Here is a 23,526-nt window from a genome sequence, read left to right as displayed (position 1 = left end):
GTGGGTCCTCAGTACCCCCTTGCTTGTTGTAAAAGGCGACTAAATGGGGAGGTCCTTCGGATGAGACCGTATAAACCGAGGCCCCGTGTCACAGCAGGTGTGGCACGATAAAGATCCCCCCCTGCTCAAAGGCCGTAAGTGCCGAGCATAGGCCTAAATTTGCAGCCCTTCACCGGCAATGGTGACGTCTCCATATCAGTGAAATATTCTGATGAGGGACGTTAAACAGTATACAATCAATCAATCAATCAATAAGAAGAAGATCCTATTGATTGCTAGATGCTTTTCAAAAATACTGTACAATGAGACAACTCTGTTGATTGGCTGTTTACAATGAGACAACCTTGCTAATTGGTTGACATCTTAGGTCATGAAACATTTCTGGTTTTGCTACCTATGTACAATGGGGAAATCAAAACAAAAGACAGCTGTATGTTGCTCAGATCTTGGTGATTCTAGGTTTGGATGACATGAAAGCTTTTATTTTTCATGAAAACGAAACATCATATGAAAAGCAGATAAAACAGAAATCACTAAAGACATTAAATTACAAAAAAATTCCCCTTCAAGGGCCCCTTCCCTGGGAAGGTGACTTAGGAGTATATAAAAAGAAAAGCAGACAGGACAATAAGGACTTGTTATCTGTCTGGACACAGGAAGACTCGAGGTTGAGGTGCCCCCTGAAGTGAAAAACATTTCAAAACCTGAAGAAAAAATACTTTAAAAAATTCTGCAGTTTGAAAATTTAGCTCTTTGCAACATATTGACATGTCAGCTATTTTGGGCTACTGGTAAACACTCGTATTCATAATTAGAGTATAATGTTTGTGAAAAAAAAGAAAATTGAAAAGAAAGAAATATATTTTCTTTCAAAGTAATGCTGACTAACGATTTTCATACTTGTTGTTAATCCATTTTTTACATACTGAATTGACGACGGATTTTTCTGTTATTTCCCGATCATGACAAGGAGCACACGGCGGGTGTGACCGGTCGGCAGGGGATGCTCACTCCTCCATGGCACCCGATCCCTCTCTGATGTTTTGGAGGTTCATGTTTGCTCTGCTCAAATCGTTCCGATACGAGTAAAAGCCTTTTTTCCGGAAATGTTCAAGTCACAACTTCTCCCGACTATTTCTGAAAGTTTTGATGACGTCATAATAGCATGACATCATAGTACACTGACGTCACAAAGGTTGCGAACCATTGATTTGATTTGTGTACAAAGTGCCACTCGAAGACAAATTACAAAACATTCTTAGATTGCAAAAATGGAGAGACAAGGGGAAAAGACATTTGAACAACGCTTGAGATCAAGCTTACTAAAATATGTATTAAAAACAAACTCGAGGACGATGTCACCTGTGGTAAGCTTTAATTGTTAAAATGTTTGGATCAATGAGCTTGCCAAATTATGTTCGTCAATCACATTCGGTGGCATATTTATTTTTGTAGTGCCATCTTTTTGCTGTATACCTAATGTTTTTATATTTTTTGCAAATATTGTTTATGTTTGGATGTAAATTTAGGGGATCAGTATATTAATATGTATTTGTGCGATTACCTTTTGTTCTGATCCCCTATCATGTATTGTATATATTTTTTCTTATTTCGTCATTTTAATAAATGACATTTTTCATCTCAACAACGGTGTTGATTTTATTTGAATTTATCACAGCAAAAACAGAGCTGCGGTGAGATTGTGCAGCATGAGGAAACATAAAACAACAATTATGTAAATAATTTCATTTATGTGTTGAATGCTGTTTTTTTAATTTCTTTTGTCTAAATGTAAGTAATTAGATGTTCTATTTTGTTGTTCAAACTCAATGTTTTGATTTTCTCCATTCGCTGGAATTCTCCCAGGCCTTTCAAGTGTCGGGTTCCATGTTATGTAATTTTCCCCAGTTTTTCTTTTTCGGCTGCTTGTTAAACTCCAAAATTTTCCATGGTCAAACCAACCCCTTCGCAGACAGGCAGCCAATCAGAGTTGTCCATTATAATCACGTGTTTTGATGCTGTCTGTAACTGACCAGTCAGCGCTGGGTCATTCTCGCTTTGTTGACGCTATCAATAACAGCAAAAAATTTGGCACACCCACCACCACCCCAGCTTTTCCTACCTTGCATTTATATGTTTTAAATTGATTTACAAATTACATTTGACACATTGGCATATTTATTTTTGTAGTGCCATCTTTTTGCTGTATACCTAATGTTTTTATATTTTTTGCAAATATTGTTTATCTGTAAATTTAGGGGATCGTATATTAATATGTATTTGTGCGATTACCTTTTGTTCTGATCCCCTATCATGTATTGTATATATTTTTTCTTATTTCGTCATTTTAATAAATGACATTTTTCATCTCAACAACGGTGTTGATTTTATTTGAATTTATCACAGCAAAAACAGAGCTGCGGTGAGATTGTGCAGCATGAGGAAACATAAAAATGTTTGGATGTATTATAATAAATGATACTATTGGCAATATTATCAGTTATGAATACAATATGAAATGAAAAAAAATAAATAAGTAACTTATGGGGAGAAAATTATCAGTAATAACTGGACAAAAACACTTTTTAAAAAATATTATAGCAAGGAAGAATCTAACCTTTTCTTTCATTTTTTCCAGAGAAAGAATATTCTTCAAATCTTGTTGTTTCTGTACGGGGAGGAAACGACAAGCAAAGATGCTGGATTTTCTTATTCCAACGAGAAAGACGTCGCTGGTAAGATACTGATTAACCTAACATTTCCTATAGACCCTACATGTACCAATGTGCTAATCTATTCATTCTATCATGAAAATGACATAAAAAAATTAACTGTTTTATTCATTTATAGATCAACAAAAGAAGTACGTTTTGTTTGCCTTCTTGTTTATGGAAGATCTAATGAAGAATTCCGTGACGGCTAAAGACCTAACTACACTTCAAAGAATGTGGGACCAGCACCTACTGAATCTGGCTAAAAAGGGTACGTAATGTATATATAAAGGCCATTATAAATTCAAATCAAAGAAGACTTTTTTAAATTATGATTTCTATTGCGATCTCAATACATTTTCAACTTTTCAATTTTAATTTTAATGAACAACATTGCCCAATAGTTTCATTTTTTTTCCCCTCAAATTTTGACTTGTGAAACAGTAATGCACATGTACAGCTTACATCAATTTCAATCATTTGTTGTATTTAACAATAATATATTGTATCTTATTTGTTCAGGAAACACAAAAGCAGCTGAAAATTATCAGAGAATTCTAGAAGACAGCGAGGAAACAATTTTTAATGTAAGTATTCACTAGCAACATAACTATACTTAAATCTACAACACCAATTCAAATAGTTTTTCTGCATATGCATATCATTAATCAAGATTCAGACACAGTTGTAAGTCAATATATATATTTTAACCTATGTTATTCCAGATCAAGAGATTTCAGCGCCACTTCAGTAAAACCAGAACTTTCTTGGCCAAGAACAAGGACCCGCTGTCACAGAAGCTAGGTTCCACTTTCCGGTTCAAAAAGTCCAACTTTGTGGAGAGGATGACCACAAATCTGAAGAAGCTGCTACGTGTACAGCGTGACCCAGAGGACTTCTTTATGATTAAGTTCATGGATGTGAACTAATTACTGGAAACTTGGAACTGTCAGTGACAAAATGGAAGAAGCTGTGACTGTGTCAATTCATGACTTTTGTTGCCTAATCAACAACCATCATCTTGTCATCATCATCATTACATCTACACTATAAAGATGAATTTTTTTCATTTCTGCTTTTTTTCCATATAAAATCTCATTCGTTATAGTGGCGTTTTAGTCACATTTCCTTCATTCCTTTTTTTTTCTTCACATAACAATTTAATTTTAATCATCATTTCATTTTTGAACATTAATTATGTAAATAAACTCATTTATCATTTACCAATTTGCTCTTTCTGCTTCTTTAATTTGACTCAACATTGAAGCCTAGAGTCAATTCTAGACATCGACCAGAGCGTCATTAATAGATTCACTGATGTATGAGTTAACATCTTTGCTGTTTCTGATATGCTACATTTTGTAAAAGACAGTTCTGAAGACAAAATTCGTCTCCTCATGCAGTCTTCACACTGAATTCTCCAGATATTGGGATCATTTAGCCCCTCTTTGGGTGGGCACTCCTTCCACTGGACAGTTCCTAGCTTTTAGCATCTCATTACAAGTGTTAATAATTCCAAAGCCTACCATCACATGGGGCATTTTCATTCAATTATGACAGAGTAATCCAATCCATTGATTTTTGAGAAAATATAACGAAACTGCATATCTGCATAGCTTTATTGTCAACATTTGAAGTAATAAAAAACAAATCAAATTATTAAATGGTGTTTATACAAATTTCTCCAGATTTCTGTCACATTCCTAGAATTCATACAATAGCAGAGTCCCTGTCTCAAGTTAACATATAAATACAGAAATGAGGGTTGCACATGTTCTGACGAATCAGAAAATAATCATCCCAATTAACAAAATTAGACAAACTAACCATACCCTGTCTCCTAAAAAATATTCAAAATATGTTAATGCAATAACTAGAACTTTCTGCCAAGTATAGAAGAGGCTTAGTATAGTCTAATATAATTCTTGTTAATGGTACTAGTGTTAGGCTGAATAAGAAGAATGACAAATGTTGGACAAAGAAACCATTATTTATTGTGAAAGAATGCAGTTCTTTTGATTGGATGTAATCCCTTCAACAACAATAAAACCCTACTGATTGGTGGACTTCTTTTAAATACTGTACAATGAGACAACTATGTTGATTGGTTCTTGTACAATGAGACAAATCTGCTTATTGGTTGACATTTTAGGTCATGTGACATTTCTGGTTTTGCTACCTATGTACAATGGTCTTAGTATATATATATATTATCTTATATTATTATATACCTATGTACATATTCACACTCTCATCACACACACAGCAATGGGGCGAGGGTGGGGAAATCAAAACAAAAGACAGCTGCATGTAGCTCAGATCTTGGTGATTCTAGGTTTGGATGACGTGAAAGCTTTTTTTTCATGAAAACGAAACATCATATGAAAAGCAGATCAAACAGAAATCACCAGAGACATAAAAGTACGAAAAAATTCCCCTTCTAGGGCGCCTTCTCTGGGAAGGTGACTTAGGGGTACAAAAGAAAAGCAGACAAGGACATTAAGGGCGTTTGGTCTGTCTGGACACAGGAAGACGCAAGTATAAGGTGCCCTATCAAGCTTAGACAGGTGTGGTGAAAAACATTTTAAAATCTGAAGGAAAAATACTGAAAAGAATCTGCACATTAAATATTTAGCCGTTTGCGAAATAGTTAACCTGTCAGCTATATTGGGCTACTGGTAAACATTCATTAGTAGAGTTTTGTGTTTGTAAAAAAAAAAAAAGAAAAGAATAGAAAAGAAAGAAAAATATTTTTGAGAACAATAAATGCAAGAAGAAAATAATTCCAGCTTTCTTTAAAAACTTGAGCAAATTTGACAAAGTGTTACACAAATGGATGTTATTTTATATTAGCTTTTAATTTCCATCATTCTGTAATTTGGTTTTGAAAGGGGGCATAATCAAGCACACTAATTCACACTCTTGGTTCTAAATATTTACATTCTAGCCTCTTTATAGGGAGAGCCCTGCTGAGACAAAATCTACCTTAAAATAAATAAGTTCTTCATATTGAAACTCTTCAATAGCTATCATAAGAGTTAAAATGCAGCTCTACTTGTGAAATATATACACTGATATATATTTCACTCCCTATGAAATATTAGTACATGTAAACAGAGAGAAAGTGAAATACATCACTTCTTGTAAAAATTTCTCTATTTAACATTCTTGGTTTCCTAAACAAATACCGTCAGATTAGGAATTCTATTACCAGAATAAAGTGAACAATGCGAAAAGGTCTGGCACATTAAAACTTATATCAGTTCTGCAATACCTGGGATTATGAAGATTAAGGAATCCTGAAGTTTGACTATATTGACACTTGTTTACAATGTTTATTGCCCTGTGGTTTTGACAGCATCACTGTGGTTCTTGTTAGCACTAACTTTATCACAGAAAAATAAAGGATTCAAGCTACCTTGTTGGGTTTGGAAACATAGACAAATTCCATATGAAAAAAATATTTACAAATTTCCTTCTATATAACACAACTGAGTTCCCACTTAAACAGAATCTTTACAGTAACGTATATACATGAAATATAATAAATGCAATAAACTCATTAAACTTTTTTAACAAACCAAACAAACAAAAACTTTCATACACATATATACATCACATTCGCACAAACATATATCTGTATCATTTTCAGTTTAAACATCACAGACAGCATATATTCAAACACCCAGAGGATGAAGATGAGGGTGAATCAGCAGTGATCTCCCCTGTTGATGATGATGTCAGACGGTTGTCGCGGTGATCTGAGCCAGGGTGGGATACAGGGCCATCAGAATGGCAAACAGTAACATCAACAAGGGTATACTGGAGGCAAAGGACAACTGAAACACAAGGTCAATAGGTCATAAGTGATAGGTCAAACATTATGCAGTATCTTAGAGTAATATAATGAATCAAGGAGAATTGCCTCCCTCTCTTAAAGAGAGATAACTCTCAAACTTGATAAATCAAAGAAAGATAACTCTCACACTTAATTAATCAAAGAGAGATAACTCTCACACTTAATTAATCAAAGAGAGATAACTCTCACACTTAATTAATCAAAGAGAGATAACTCTCACACTTAATTAATCAAAGGGAGATAACTCTAAAACTTGATTAATCAAAGAGAGATAACTCTAAATCTGAGGGATTACTTCACAAACATGATAAAATTCTCAAAAAAAGTTAGATGTTGCAATAAAAAGCAGATGGTTTTCTTTATTCTATTTGATCTAGACAAGTGGGTTGTATTAAATTTTAATGTACTGGGATTTCTTGAATTTTAATTCAATCTCAAATTACTGTAAATTTTAAGGAAAAAAAAACATTTTAGCTAGATTACGACAGTTTTCTTACAAAGTCAGCTTTGCAGCTTGATTGTTATTTATTATGAGAAAAAATGTGGGTTTTTTTTTAAATAAACTGTATTTGCTCCATTTAACAAGTATCCATATCAGTGGTACCATAATCTGTAAGTAATAAATGCACTTTTAATATGTTTTAAATATTTTCTTACATCATATTACAAAATGAAATGAATGTTAAGGTTATGAGTTTTAATAATCTTTTTTTCTCTATTAAATATTTTTACACTGCTATGTCTGATGATACTATTTGTTAGTTTGAGTAAATGTCATTTATTTATATATTACAATGTTAAGATATTTTACATGGGTTAAAGAAATAATGTGGATAATAAGTAAATACATCATCCTGTAGGTGGATTAATGTTGCCTGATTAATAATGTACCTAGTGAAAGTTGATCTGATCATCTGATGACAATAGGGGGGTAAAGATTTCATTATGTCAGGGCTAAGCCAGACTATTCAATACTTTGATTATATGTAAAAAATATAAATAATCAGGATAAACAGTTAAAATGCAGAGATTGTTACCAGATGCATTCACTGTCAGAGATATTGAACATTCACATTCCTGGATCCCCCCTCATACGCAGAGAGAGGGAGATAGATCATAATTTCTTACATCTCATACAATTAAAAGTTTTAATTTGGACATACCAAGACCAACAAACTTAAGAAGAATAGTCAAGCTTGCACGTTTCTGTAATCTGAAATAGGAAGTTCAGGTAACAAGCAATTCTATTACAAGCCGAGTATGTCCTTGTTTTACCGAGTATGAACTTAATGCACTTAGTGAACTTTATGCACTGGCATCACTCTTTTGATTTAAAATAACCTACTTATTTCTCCATCCCACGACTTAAACACATGTCCACTGCAATGACATAACAACATAGGTTTGTCCAGGTATTTTTAATTTTATTGAAGCTTTTGAAATTGAAAAAAAATAACAGAAAGCATATGCACTGTGAATGAGGCCATGATTGTGTTAGAATCCCCACAATGCTTCACATCCAAACAATAAAAAAAACAGGACAGAAGTTTATTTTCTTTGTTTCTTTTCAAATGCATGTATGTCAATGTTCAATGCTTGAGGATGAACTTTAAAACTGAATACTAACAGTGAATGAAGCCAGTGGGTGCACAGAAGTATAAACATTTTTTAATAGTAAAATGTATTATGTATATTTAATGCGGATCATTAATTAATGGTTTAATTTTTTTTAAAGATTTTCAGATTATGTGAACAGAATTATTTGTAGCTGTCTTTTGAGATTGACAATAAAACTGAATATGTATCAAGCTGTATGTTTTTAATCACCCCTATCAATGTACTTTAAGGTAAATTTCTTAATGCTCTGTGTGATTTATAATTTCTCATACAACAGCCATACTTAATGTTCCTAGACTCTTGTGAGATGCCCCCTGTAACAGTGTGTGTTTTGAGACCTTTGAGCCGGCCCCTGACACTCACCACTTTGGTCCGGTCAGACAAATGTTTGTACTGCTCGTGGACAAGGCTCATCTCGACCTCCAGCTCACTGACCCTGTCCTTGTACTCCTGACACTTTGACCTCAGGCTGGCCACCTCAGCTGTGGCCTCTTGTAACTATAACAACAAACAGGGTCAAAGGTCAAAGGTTAATGATTTACTTTGGTTTCAACATACAGAAATTTTGCATTGTCTATTGTTTACATTTAAATCATTGTCATTATTAATCTGATTAAAAAATTCTGCTACTAAGAATGTGATTTTCACATGCTGTAAATAAGCTGTGAAAAAAAAAATAATTTAAAAATAAAATCTTGACAAAGTTGATAACATGCAGGGTCAAACCAAGCCTGATGTGTTCTACTGTAAACCAAAGATCTACCCAATAACAGGCCCACTGTCATAAGAGTCAAAACATAAAGCTTTAATCAATCTAATTCAGAAACTAAATAAGATATTTAATAATGAACTAAGCAAAATGAAAAATGACATTAAAAAATTTTTTTTAGGCAATTTCTTTACTCAATGTGTGAGTGCAGAGGTCCTACTCTATTAATTGTAGACATAATTGTTACAGCAATGCTTAAACTACTATATTAGAAAAAGAATAAATGAAAAAAAGAAATCCAAACCAAATGGGGGCATTTTTTTAACAACAGAAAACCGCACACCAACCAGCCAGCCATGCGACATAACCAAGCCTGGGAATACCTGTCGACCCGGTGACCCTGTGACATTTGACCCTGCTGTTACCAAACCTCTGATTGGCTGTGTGTCGTCGCCCACCTGTTGTCGTGTCTGCTCGGTCTCTTTCTGGGAGTCAGTGAGGTTGGACTGCCAGGCTGACGCCTGACTCTCTAGCTGCTCCTTGGTGACCTCTAGCTGTCGGTAGGACTCCTGTAGTTTGTTGTATTCTGCAGACAGCTGTAAGTTCTCTTTACGTGACCTGAAATGTCACAATACAAGCATGTTTCAAAGTTGTAACCAGTATCTTAACATTGAAAATGCAGTGCATTTACAGGTTTATTAGGAATAAAAACATATACTGTAATTTTGAAATCAGTGTTTAAGTAATCTCAACTTTTGATCCTCTAGGTTTAAAATTAACTCAACTGTGAAGATCAAAAATTAGCAATAAGCAGATAAGTAAGTTCAAAAGTTAATAACATGTTCATGCTAAAGATTCTTTAGTTTCAAAATTTTCTGACATTTCGGACATCATATCTTAATGGCATGGTAATACTCACATTTTCATCTCGGCCTCAATGGCTTGGATTCTCTTTCGAAGACTTGAGCATTCCTCTTTGAGTGCAGTAAACTCACCTACAACAACACAGGGACGGTGATTATATGTGATTATCTCAAGCATTAACTGAGACAAGAGATTAGAAGTGCAACCAGTACAAAATAAAACAGGAACAAACAACTCCAAACAATTTTAACAAACCAAATCAAACTGACAAATCCTCAAAACAGTCTAGCATTCTAACACGATCAATGCAGTTTTACTAATACTTGTGGGAGCTAACATGAAAATCTACTTGTCTATTGTCTTAACACGATTTCTTTGTGAAACTGCATGTTGAAAAACTCAGCAACATGGATTGAAATTCCTAAAGCATGCACATGTAAAAACATCCATAAAACTCTAGCAACCAAATCCATTTACACAACTACCTGTACAAGTGAATACTTATTCCTACACTAAGTGATAAAAATGATTTATATGATGTAATGAAGGGGGGAAATGTGACAGAAATAAATCACCACAGTTCACCAAAAAGTTAAAAAAATATCTGAGGAAATTCAGGCCATCATCCATCATGATTGTTTTTTTATCCCCATGGCAACATCAGAAGTGAAGGAAGAAGACATTTACCGCTTATATTACCTCGTTGTTTCCCAGAGGGGCTGGAGGGTGTATGCCCCCCGCTGTTAGTTTTGTGGAGTTCCCTATGAGAGCCGTGATGAGAATCCCTGAGAGAAGAGCTTCCGTGAGAAAGCTCGCGAGAGTGCGAGTCGCGACCATGGGAGTCACGGCCATGAGAGTCACGACTGTGTGTGTCTAGATGAAGGCTCCTCGTACCATAGTGAGAGGAGGTTCGTCTCTCGGAGTCCAGTCGCTCTTGCAGCTGCCGAACTTTGTCTGCAGGGCGACACATATAGAGTTACAAATCTTGTCACCAGGGGGCGCACAGAAAAAAAAAACATCCAAAGCAGACAGAGCGCCTTGTAAGCCATGCAGAGGGCTGAGATACCATGGTAACACAACCACAGAGAGATGGATAGAGAGCTCCATGCACAGAGTCAAAGATGAAAAACAGAGGAAAGAGAAAAAAAAACAAAAAAAATATCCATGCTGCAACCGAATAAAATAAAATCTAATGCATCAACAGAAAAGGGCTACAAGATCTGAAGTGTAAATGAATGTGAGTCATATCACATGCCTATAGAGCAGAACAGAAAAAGAGATACCATGACATGATTATGACAGATTTTGATGTGATAACTTTTATATTGTTAACAAATTACCATTCACTAAGCTGTGTAAAATCTAAACATTTACCCACTTCATCCAAAACAAAGTTTTATAGATGCAATTAAGCAAATAATAAAATAGCAAAGATTTGACCATTATTTTAAAAGAATTAAAGAGACAATAAGGTTAAAAAAAAATCATGCTGATATTTAAGAGAAAAAAAAAGAATTAATATTATATACATATGGATCATAATGCCGACTCATTTAATAATCTTACAGAGAAAAATAATAATTGATCTCATTGACAATTTAACACAGATGAAAAGGACTATGACTTATCTTCAACATTTCTATTAATATAATATTATGTAATAAGTGATTTAATTAAATTGTTTATAGCTACCTTCAATTACTTTCCCAAATTTATCATTGTTTATTTTGAATTACCTACGCTTTTTTATGAAGGACTAAACAAATACATTTATGATCTGAATACAGTATTCATATGTAGAAGTCATATAATTATATACTCAAATATACTTAATAACAGATATGTATACAAAATATTAACATATTGTTTAATAAATGTTCAAAGTGTTTGTAATTAAAGAATTGTACAATTAATTTTTAGAATTTCATAAAAAGCAGTTTGTTTTTGGTTACAAAGCAAATAAAAATAATATGAAAATACAAAAAATATAATACAAGGGGGATAACTCCATGTACACCAAGCCCGGGGGCATTACACTTACATTTGTTATAGTCTTTGGGTGCGAGGTTCCGTAACATTGCTAGACACGAAAATTTGAGTTAATTTTTCTGCTTACTAGCTTAATTGATTATGTCCATGTACATTTTTACACATTTGTGGTTTCTGTTACAAATAACCTACTTTCTCTTTAAACTACACATTTCCGTGTTGGTTTCTCTTTGAACTCTTAGCACATCTGAGAAAAACTTAACCCTAAATTTGAAGTCCTCATTTTATTTATAAACAATGCTGAAGATTTTAGAGCATGGTTTAAAGACTGAATTTAAAAGCTTGTTTGTTCAAAGCAGACAGAGAAAGCAGCAAGAGATAAAACTCTAAAGACTTACTCTTTAGTTGTTCTGCCTCATTATGACTTTGTTTGGCCGCTTGTTGACTCTCTAAATGTTTAGCTAAAAAATAAACACAATACATTTTACATTTAACAGTTTATGCCAACAAATTTACACAAAATAACTGCAGAAATAATGTGGATAGTGAGGATCAAATTTGTTTCATTAATGATTTACAACAATTGCAAAAGAGTTCTCAAAGAAATTACAGAAAATTGCTTTGAATTTCAGTTTTCATTGTGATAACTGTTGATGCAAAGTTCAAAACTAATTTATTTAATTATCCTGGTCAGTAAAGCCACAATATTGAGCTTGAACGAGTAAAATTTAATATTTTTACTTATTTTCTTTTTTTTAAAAATCAAATTAAAGATTGAAACCTTACATTTTGTTTCGTCTAGTTCCTTTTTGGTTTCTTTGTTTCTTAGTTTTTCTTGGTCCAGTTCACCTGAAGTTAAAATGCGTACAGTTAAGAATGATCAAAATTTGATTTCCTTCAGATTATCCCTTTGCATATGTAGTAAAAAACAGAAGAGGATTCTGGGTAGAGTTGAAAGACTAGCAAGAAAATGTTCATCTTGAGGGTAGACATTGTATACATTTCACTAAAATAAAATGATAATGATTTAAATACGTATAGAAGTAATAAATGTGTAATATTGAGTGACAATAAAACATTTGTTTGAGCATGTATAACTCACATGTGACAGCTATCATTTCTTCTTGGCTATTTTTAGCTATTTTCTGTTCCTCCATTAATTGGTCTGTTAATGAAATGAGTATAAACATGCAGGGAACACAGTCAAAAGCTTTACATGCTGGACTGACCACACGCTCATACCTGACATTTCTTTACAGTGTTACCAAACAGGGGCAGAAATATATGTCAACATCAATTTTGCATGTCCTTCACTGGGGAATGGGGAGGGGATTAAGCTTGTCATCTCAGATCATGAACAGAGTACAATTAGACTGAGTCTCTGGTTTGGTGAGTTACTGTATCTCGAATCTGATGTAATGAAGGGATGCAAATAACATTTATAACTGAATAGGCCATATGGATAAAACCAACTTTACATGTTGTTATGGCCCATATCAATATCTTAAAGGGCCCTTGATTTTCTGTGCACTTCTTGAAATTAAATGGCTACATAGTCTGATAGGTAAAGTCTGCTTTCAATCTTTTGGGCTTGTGGACAACAGATAAGATTGATCAGAAAAAAATCATCCAAGGTTTACACACAGAAAAGGTTCATTCCTGATTATCCTGTTTTGCATTCAATTTGGTAAAAGTATCAACAGAAAAACATTCCAAACATTAGTCTAAAAAGAGATAGATACATCCATTTGTCTAGAAGAAAGCTATTTTTCTCAATATGTTGCAGGATATAATCAATCAAATTTTGCTGAGTTACATTACTAGCTCTTCATTTATTGAAAGAAATGGCACTGAATGGTCTTATTTTTTATAACATCATTAAAACTTCAAATTTTCAATAGGGGAATTCGTAAAAACTAAATGTAAACTTAGGATTTACCGGTAATCTTTACTGGCCAAAACTGCAAATGATTCAAGAAAAGAAATTACCCATTCTATAAATTATCATGATTATAGGTGGAGCTGTATATACTCAGTAAAAGAGAAAAGAAAGAGGAAAAGCCTATTAAATGAAAAGTAGAATTCAATGTTAAGCTGGAGGCTTTAATGAAAGTAAAACAAAGAGTGGGTTAAATAAGCAACTTCTTGGTAGGATGGAGTTATACAGTGAAACCTGTCTTACCAGACAATTGTGTAATCTGCTTTCACTATTAATACCAACCTTTGTTTTCATTCCCATTTTATGGTAATTGTTGTTTTCTACATTTACATTGTGCAATCTGATTCCATATCCAATCTGACAGAAAATGTCTTTCCCAGCATTAGTCAGACTAGACAGGTTTCACTGTAACACAGTAGAAATTTGTGCACCTGACTTATGACCTCTGACCTGTGGTGACCTTTAAATAGACACCTACCTCTCAGTTCCAGAATCTGTTGTTTGACTTCTTTGGTTTGAGTTTCTGCTCTTTTGAGTTGATCTAAAAAATTACAGAACTTAATGAAAATGTTTTTCTAAAGACCATATAGACTTGAACAGCATTAGTACTGAATTTTCTTTTAGATAACAAAATAGTTTTTATATATTTTTTAAGAATAATAATATTACAATGATCTACTGAATTGTTCTTAAATATTTCTTTATTTGCCAGGCACATGAACCAAAATACTCAAGTTCTGTAGTTAACATCAGGGGTGCACCATTGACCCCCCCCCCCTTCACCACACCTACCCTGGAGGTCGACCACCATCTTGGACTGGTCCTGGGTCAGTTTGTGGGCGTCACACAGCTGATCCTTTAAGTTACTCGTCTCCTCATCTTTCCTTTGAACCTCCGTTTTACTCACATTCAATTCATCTACAAAATAGATACATACTCTTCTGTAACTTGAGATTTAAAATAATAATATGCACCTGGTAGATCACTTTTTAGTAAAAAGTTTAAATTTCATATAACATATCAAAAGAGAAATGAAACAATGAGAGAGTTTTAATTTCTTTGCATCAACTCATTTCATAAGCCAAGTTTATGTACAGTGGTATATACTTCACTGTTTTTTTCTTTATTTTCAAGTCTGCATTAATTTAAAGTACCGTATACATTTTCGTAGTTCGTTAATTGATTAATCACCACTCTCAATAACTTTGTAATATGTATAAGTAAACTGTACTGTAACAAGTAAAGTCTGTTTTTCTTAAAAAAAAAGAAACTTTGATCTTTGAATTAAATAATCTTGGATATTCAATATGTTGGTAATGATTTCAGACTTTTAGTGCATATTTAAATCAAGCACCCATCTGTAATGAAATACAGTTATACTATTCTTAGGACCTTTAAATTGTCTGTGATGCCTTCCATTGATAAGGATTAAATGCACATTTTCTCTTGATCAGGAGAAATCAGGTTTTACTCTCCCGACTTAAAATCAGGTAGAAAATATTTCTATCAGATGAAAGGTCAACCTCATAAAAATGGGTCACTGATAATTGTGAAATCATTTAAAAACTGCCAACTTGGCCTAAATAATAAATGTCAATATTTGTTTAAACAATCCCTAAATTGAAAAGACATTTGTAAAAATATTTAAAGAAATGTAAGAAATTTAAGAAGTTGAATGCCAGTTTAGAAGTCAGTAGTGGGACTAAGTATAACAATCAAAAGCTAATTATAGAAGCGGGAAGAATGTACAAAATCTGAATGGCCCAGAAAGACTGAACTGACAGATCTATGGAAATCTGACACCTGTACATCAAAGCTATCTCATCTGTATATAGCCTTACAACACTGAAGTACATCCACAAACTATTCCATAGTATCAAGTATGTTGCGTATCCTTTAAATGTCTACTGATGCTATGCACAATGGCAGAAACTTTTGACCTTTGCTTGGTGCAACCCAGAATTAAAAAACATGGATTTTGTTTCTCTTTAATGAATTGCCAAAACAAAAACTAATAAACATTTTTTCTCTTCCAACATTAGAGTATACTTTCCACTCCACAGTCTGTTTTATAACTCCTTGTTGGATCAAACCTTGTCCTCACGTAAAAGCCCAACAGAGTAACCCCCCTTCATCCACCTGCAAACTTTTGCATTTTGATAAATAAACTCACCCTCCGCTATAAGTGTATCCCATTTCCTTTTCATTCTACCTGTCTGTATACATCGTACACTGGTCAATCACAGTTCTCCCTCCACAGGTGACTACTAACACTACACAGACAGGTAAAATTCCCAGGTACACACCGCTCTCCCCCGGACCCTTTATATCCCCATTATCTTATTACTGCAGAATAAGTACCACTCGTAGTAGTAGCAAACCTTACGTCAACATTTCACACGTGGATTTCATTCTCTGAAGTAAAGCTTTCTGCTCAGGTGTGTACAGGTAAATTCTGACAGCTATTTACCTTTAATTACCACATAATACAAAATGTGTTCGTAAAAATCACACACACATACTAAATTCCCGGAACAAGTTTGTCTGGTAGTTTTGTATTTGTTGTTGAGAATACAGATGAGTAACCTCATACAAGGTAGTGAATTATATAGTACAGGTATCAGTGTACAATTAAATCCCAAACAACCAGAGGAATGTCAGATTGCAGTGGAATACCAAGTTTATCAGACATGACCTCATCCCCTCAAGGTCACCTAATCAACATCTCACTTGTCTTAACCTGTTAGCAAACAAATAAATATCTGTCTCCTATCTGATCATGAGTGGTGTCACATCTCAACCTTACAACATCTGCTTACCAAGTTCACACATCATTTCACACTTCTATATGATCTATGTCAAAACAATGACTTTCTGCCTGAATGACTTAAGAGTGCATCTAGATTTTATTCTTTTACAGCAAGTAAAACTTAACTCTTTTAATTATATGTACTCTTTTAGTTATATGGCACAATTAATCAAGTGCAAATGCTCTCACTGACAAGTGAAATTTCCATTTCCTGACCTTTCCCTTTTTTTGAAAGTGAAAACTGCAGGTTTAACTGATGTGTTTCTGATTTTTCTCTAACGGAAGACAAAAGGCCCAAGGCCATTAATGTTCACCTGTACGTCTTTCTCTTTCTGGAGCATTAACTATGCTCTTTTTCCTTACTCACTCTTTTTAAAACTACAGCTCCATAAGGGTAAGTATGTATCTATCAAATACAAACTTACTGTAGATTCCTAATTATAAGCGAGGAATTAATTATCGCATAATTTCGCGAGAAGCATCACTTACGAAATAGAATTACTCGCTTTTATTTTTACGGTGCTAAAATCCATGTCAATTCTTTTGATCAACTGTCCTTTCGCAAATAATTATTCTCGCGATTTGATGTTCAAGAGCCATTCCACGATAATAAGTAAGCATGGAAAATAAGGAATTTCCAGTATTCTCAAGAGTGATAATGTGGAAATTCATATTTGGAACAATATATCATAATGTAAAGTGTAAGTCTTGAAAGTATGCATTTCTAGTGAAATCTTTCGTTTCCTTTTTTCTCCAACCTGGACCTTGGACAAAGTTTACAAACTTTGGAACCTAAGTATGTCATCACACGAGCAGGAAATTTCTAGCCCTGAGATCTCAAGATTATTTTTATTATTCTTACACATAACATCTTCTTTAATTGTTTCAGACATAAAGCTTCAACAAAGTTCTGTTATTTTTCTCATATCAGGCTGAGCAGTCTTTAGAGAAGAACATTTTAATTAATCCCCAATCTGTTTCCACCATTTCATAGTTATCTCCACTTAGAGGAGTATGAACATTAATTTTTTCTTAAAAGTAAAAATCTCTACAACACACTGTGGACACATTATCTTATTGTGTGATTTAGTCAAATCCAAGTTTTTACCAAAAGGTCGTTTTTCCCTGGTCACAGACACAAGTTCTTTCATGTTTTTCTTTTGTTTAGCATACATTAATTGAACAGTCTGTATATTGCCTCAACCATTGCCAACTTTTTGGACATCAATTTTTTGTCATTCAAACAATTTAAACTGTAAAGTTTTACTTTCAAATGCACAAAACTAGCTAACTACGATGTGATTACTGTACTGTAAATCATTATTCTGACACAACTTTACCTTTGCATTATTAAGCTAGATCCCCTGATTGTTTAATTTCATTCTTGTGTATCACAGAACAAGTTTTACATAAGGCAGTAACCAAAATGCTTAAAAAAATTTGTCTCTCAGAAATAAATACCAAATAAGGGCACTGCAAAGCGGAGACTCCCCTTACAAAAGAGCAAATCTAAAGTCAATGCAGTATCTGACATTGATCCTGATGCAAATTACATCTCTTCCATTATCCACCCAAGGACAAACTACGCCCCCCACACACACACAAAAACACACATTACTTTATTTATCCCTACATTCCCACAAACTCCATTGTGAAGGAATAACTTCCTTGCCAAAATAAGGTGTCAAAAAATGTGTGGTCTACAGAATTTGACACAAGAAGTCATAAATTACAGTGTACACTCACCCCGACATTTCTTGAGCTCTGTCTCTGCCTTGGTTTGTAATACTCGGGCCTCCCTCAAAAGTTCTATAAAAATCAATTATACAAATTAGCATTTTGAATGAAAATGGTACATCATATCAAGCAAACTTGGCATACATAAGAATATATTATACCCAGGAGCTAACTGAGCCAGAGCTTTACTGACCTTTAAGATTGTCATCGTCCTCCAGGCCTGAATCGTTAGACTCATCCATCTGTGACACGGCGGTGGTGGTGGTGGTTGGTCGGGAAGCACACGTAGCCACCAGCGTGGCTTCCATCTTCTCTGGTGGTAACCGAGCATTCCTGATCTCACTTTCCAGAATTTGAACCTTCTCTGTAAAACAGAAATTACATGTATATATGTAATAAATCATATTATATTGTGGAATCACTGTAATTGTACTTTAATGGGAACCAATTGTAGAGTTTTTGGAATCTGTGGGTCAAATAAATTTTCATTATACACATTCATTTATTTTGTTACCCTTTTATTCATTCAATTTACAGTATAAAGGAGTAACCAATGAAATTTCATCCCCACAAAAAAGTAAAAAAGTTTTACAAATTAAAATGATTCCACAGCAAAGCAGAAATTAATTCTCAAAAAGATGTCAACAGGCTTTGAAGCAGCTTCAATTTTGTTCATCCTTCAACGTGTTTAAGTTGGCTAAGTTTTGACCTACCCTGTAATTCTGTGATAAGCCCTGAGCTATTATCAGTTTGGTGTTGGGAAACTTTAAGCTGCTCTGTAAAGATACAAAACATCAAACTCACAGTTTAGACATTATAAAACCACATCCGACATAGCAGAATGAATCTTTTTAAACAAATGACGCATGCAAAATTGAGAAATATTTTCAGCCAGAAATCAGTATAACAGTTCAGTAAATAAACAGAAACGAGGAAACATGAAGACAGCTGAGGAAATAAGGGGTGGATCAACCATTTCAAGGAATGGCTCCTATCTTGCGACAAGAAGCTTAGCAACATATAGTTCTTCATTGAAATCAAAAAATCATTGAATTTTTATGTGATTATTGCACTTTAAATCTTAAGTTAAATATCATCAAATTCTTCATAAATTCATAAATTGGGAAACAAGTTTTGACACAAATGTTTAAAAGATGCAGGTGACTAATCATCCAGCTATTCTCATTTGGAATGAATATCTGTCCACTAGATAACCTCCCCTAGATCATGTGACCTAATGCCACATGCCCCTAGATCCACCCCTGGGTGAAATGAAGACTTACGCTTCAGATCTGCCATGGTATTTTCCATCATTAAGTTCAAATGTAAGTCCGACAGCTTGAGCTTTTCTGAATGAACAAAGATGATATGGAGTCAGATGAGATGTGCAGAAGCCGTCAGTACATGCTGTAGTCAAATGATGGGGTGTGTGTTGGGGTGGGGGGTTGAAGGGGGGTTGGCTTGGGGTTGATAAAAGTTAGGGGAATTAACTAAAAAACGTGACCAGCTAAGGAAAAGTGATTTGACAATTTTCCACCACATTGAAGGTTTCCAGGAAAGAAATATTCTTCTAAAATCTTTACACATCAAAGTACCTGTACTTCTATGATTTTTTTTTAAGATTGCCAACATTTATTTAACAAAGTAATTTTTTTTGGACATGTGCCTTAGTATCCGTGCATGATTTTTAAAAAAAAAAACCTTTACTTAAATTTACTTCATCTACATATATTCAATGAAAATATCTTTAAAATTCCTATCCATACTAGTGAAATCGAGTGCTCCCCTTCACCAGAACTTCTTTAGAAATTTTTTAGTGGAGACAATATACAAGATAGCTATTAATTACTAGTTTAGAAGTTCTATAGTTTGAGATAGAAATATGCTCATCATAATCAAGAAGTCCTATTGTTTATTGGAAATTTGAGCAATAAATATTGAAAAGATTACACGAAGACATGATATACCCTGTATTGTTATATTTATGAAGAAAATGAAGAAACAAGTCAACAACTTCCCATGCAAAAAAATTTCAATAAAAATTCCAAGAAAATCACATAAACTTGTTTAACTTGACAAATGCATCAATGCAATGTGCTTGGGGAAAAAACTGATGCAAATAAAAACAAGAATTTTTAAGCAAAACCACAACATTGCTAATTGTAGCTGAGAAAATTTTCTTTAACACTATAAAGTTTATCATTATTAAATCTTAAGATTAATTTGCTGCTTTAACTTGATGATGATTTAAGAATGTTCTAGCTTTATTAAGCCTATATAACACTGAAATCTGGCACACATATTTACCTTCCAGGGAGGCTATCTTTGTGATATACTGTTTGGCATCGGTTTCCGCTCGTTCAAGTTCTTCTATAAAATCAGAAAATACGATAAATCAACTCAAACAAAATAGTTAAAGATTCCTTTAAATTCAGATACTGTTGAATCATTTGAATTCATGGGGGCCAATGTTTGTGGGTAAGCAAAATTTGACCTGTTTGTGGGGTCGTAATTTCGTGGGTTGCTTGTAAATTTGATGGTTCAATGAATCAATATGTTAACAAAATAAACGTTTGTGGGGATGTAAATTCATGGGTAAAGCTGACGTTTCTCAACTATGTCAATATCACACATATACTATATGTTTATCACTTACTCCGTACAGCTTCTAACTTGTCACAGCTCTCCTTCATCTTAACATCGGACTCCCTGATCAACTCTGTCAACACAAAATATAACATCAGAAAATGTCCTGCGGTATTTTATTATAATATTATTAAACTTTAAAATAAATTGTCATGATACCTTTATACTTTTCTATCTGTTTCTGAGCATCTTTCAGTTTTCCTGCAAATACCAATAACAGTAAGAGTTAAATTGAGACTCGATCTGGCACAGGTACATTTATGGCACAAGTACATTTAAATGTACTTGTGCCAGAAATGTAAGCTTTTCTTTATATTCCATCTCCAAGAAAAAAATTACTAATACAAGTGACAAGAGATCACAGTTTAAAAGGTATTATAATTAGTTATAAATAAATTAAGATGACAGGCCACAGCGATTGATTTACCCTGAATGTCCTCTGGACTGCTTTTTTCTGAGTTAATTTTCATGGAATCTGAAACAAACAGTGTATACAATGTAACAGTGTAGAACAGTTGTCTCTAAACATCGAAAAATGGCATCATAAACACCTAAAACTGTAAAATCTATGTAACATGATTGACTGTACACTACTTGCCATTAATCTTTCATAACATTTAATCTATCCAGAATTTCATTTTTTTTTTCAAAACAGATTTAGAGAAAAGATGATCAAAGTATTTTTCAGAATTAACTCTATTCAAAGCAACGTGCATTCATGTGTGACAAAATCTAACCATTTTTAATCTTTGAATATTTTACATAATCAAATCTACGTGACTTTACAGTATGTACACTAAATACTGACCGACATCGTCTATATTGTTCTGTACATTGTTTAAGCTGTCGGGTTTGTGTATATCCTCTAGTTTATTATCATTCTCGTCGTCCGTCATGATGATCTTGATGTCGTCGCTGACGATGACCTTCCTGTCGCCGGTGTCGATGACCTCGTCTGTTGTCCTGTCCCCATTTGTCAGCCCCTCCCCATTCTCCTCTATCACATTCTCCTTTGGTTCTTTGATTGCCTCCAGTTTTTCTGAAAATAGGAAAAAATATCTTCAACAAAAGTCTTCTAAACAATTCAAAGCACATATTTCTATAAATCTTTCTCTGGCAATATAGCTGACTAAATAGTATCACTAATTTCAAATCAGAGTATGAGTACCAATTGACCCCCCTTTGTAATGCATTACTCAAATGATGGCTAGCTCCAGTACTAGTAATTACATTTCATGGTAGCTAGCCTCAGTAACGGTATTTACCTTTCATGGGGCGAGCTGCTCAGTAACAGTATTTACCTTTCATGGCGGTGAGCTCCTCCATGGCGATATCGTTATAGTAACAGTATTTACCTTTCATGGCGGCGAGCTGTTCCATGGCGATGTCATTGTCGGCCTGTAGAGACTCCATCTTGGCGGTGAGAATCGTCTCCTGGCGGATCATCTCCTCCAACTTCTCACTGAGGTCCTCCTTCTCCTGACGAAGCCTCTCTACCTCCTCTAGGTGGTGCCTCTCAGCCTCCTGTAATAACAACAAAGTCATCAGTACTACAGACTATAATTATACTAACTCTCCACCTCCTGTAAACAAAACAAAGTCATCAGTACTAGAGATTATCTATTTAACAGTTATTATGACTTGATGGTTTTTGATTATAGGTGGATTTAGTTAAAGTTATTTCCCATTGGCTGCCAAACTGGAGATCAAACTGTTAGATTTCTTCCTTATTGAATCAGTTTTAAATCAATTTGTCATCATAGATCCAGGGTGTAGAAAATTCTATCATTTGTTAAAGGCTCATATAATATAATGTCAAATTCTTAAAATAGGAAAGTTCACTTATCTTTAACATGCTGCTAAGGGAAATAACTCAGAAAAATTGTCATCAAAACCTAATACTTGTAGTTCTGTCTTTCTTATAACTAAAAAAAATTATGACATTAGGTTCACAGGTGTGTAAAAATCAGTCAATATATCAGGGTCAACTGTTAGAATACAGAGGCCCTGGGTTTGAGTACCTCAAAAGACTTGATTTTCATCACCTGTGACATTAACCTGCATTTGTATAATGAAAAGAATTTCCATCTAACTTGTCATTTTTATTTCTATTTCTAGGGTTTACCTGTAATTTTTCCTGTATTTCCATGACCTACTTCTGTTAGATCTGATTCTATTTTTAGGACTCACCTGTAATTTTTCCTGGATCTCTATGACCTCTTTCTGATGGTCCTGATTCTATTTTCAGGATTTATCTGTAATTTTCCTGGATCTCTATGACCTCTTTCTATTGGTCCTGATTCCATTTTTAGACATTACCTGTAATTTTTCCTGTATCTCTATGACTTCCTTTTGTTGGTCCTGATATTTCTCGGCCAGGGCCTGGAGTTCCTCCTGAGCTTTCTCACACATTTCCTTCAGATGAGCGCACTCATCCTCAGTGTTATGTAACGATCGCTGAAAATAAATAACCTCATCATAGACTTATCACTGAGACAAAAGTGATGTTCAAGTGCAGCTTGAAGAAGTATTGAATTTTTCTGTTAAAATAATAATAAAGCTTTACATTCAGGGGCAAACATTACCTCAAGGTCTGAAAGTTTCCGGACAGCCTCCAGTTTTTCTTGTAAAACTCTCTTTAGAGAT

General features: G+C 34.0%; 2 protein-coding genes across 2 annotated transcripts; one reads left to right on the top strand and one right to left on the bottom strand.

Annotated features, from left to right (window-relative positions):
- Nucleotides 1–1,110: 1,110 nt before the first annotated feature.
- Nucleotides 1,111–3,857, top strand: LOC134281598 (uncharacterized). The gene is made up of 5 exons (XM_062764038.1): nucleotides 1,111–1,367; nucleotides 2,639–2,735; nucleotides 2,851–2,982; nucleotides 3,234–3,298; nucleotides 3,437–3,857. Exons 1-5 carry the CDS (start codon nucleotides 1,272–1,274, stop codon nucleotides 3,638–3,640), a joined length of 594 nt encoding a protein of 197 aa, XP_062620022.1. The 5' UTR covers nucleotides 1,111–1,271; the 3' UTR covers nucleotides 3,641–3,857.
- Nucleotides 3,858–4,312: 455 nt separating this feature from the next.
- Nucleotides 4,313–23,520, bottom strand: LOC134281600 (uncharacterized). The gene is made up of 22 exons (XM_062764040.1): nucleotides 23,466–23,520; nucleotides 23,200–23,337; nucleotides 22,236–22,404; nucleotides 21,689–21,919; nucleotides 21,308–21,355; nucleotides 21,040–21,081; nucleotides 20,891–20,953; nucleotides 20,542–20,604; nucleotides 19,518–19,583; nucleotides 18,948–19,010; nucleotides 18,428–18,598; nucleotides 18,244–18,306; nucleotides 14,481–14,606; nucleotides 14,167–14,229; nucleotides 12,852–12,914; nucleotides 12,536–12,598; nucleotides 12,148–12,210; nucleotides 10,460–10,714; nucleotides 9,816–9,891; nucleotides 9,280–9,514; nucleotides 8,551–8,685; nucleotides 4,313–6,550 (listed from the first exon to the last, which is right to left on the bottom strand). The coding sequence occupies exons 2-22, from the start codon at nucleotides 23,290–23,292 to the stop codon at nucleotides 6,452–6,454; spliced, it is 2,250 nt and encodes a 749-aa protein (XP_062620024.1). The 5' UTR covers nucleotides 23,293–23,337; nucleotides 23,466–23,520; the 3' UTR covers nucleotides 4,313–6,451.
- Nucleotides 23,521–23,526: the final 6 nt, after the last annotated feature.

This window comes from Saccostrea cucullata, unplaced genomic scaffold (genome assembly GCF_032062105.1).
Source record: "Saccostrea cucullata isolate Sc308-1 unplaced genomic scaffold, CSIRO_AGI_Scuc_v1 ctg5400, whole genome shotgun sequence".
NCBI lineage: Eukaryota > Metazoa > Mollusca > Bivalvia > Ostreida > Ostreidae > Saccostrea > Saccostrea cuccullata.
This window is presented reverse-complemented; position numbering and strand designations above follow the sequence as displayed.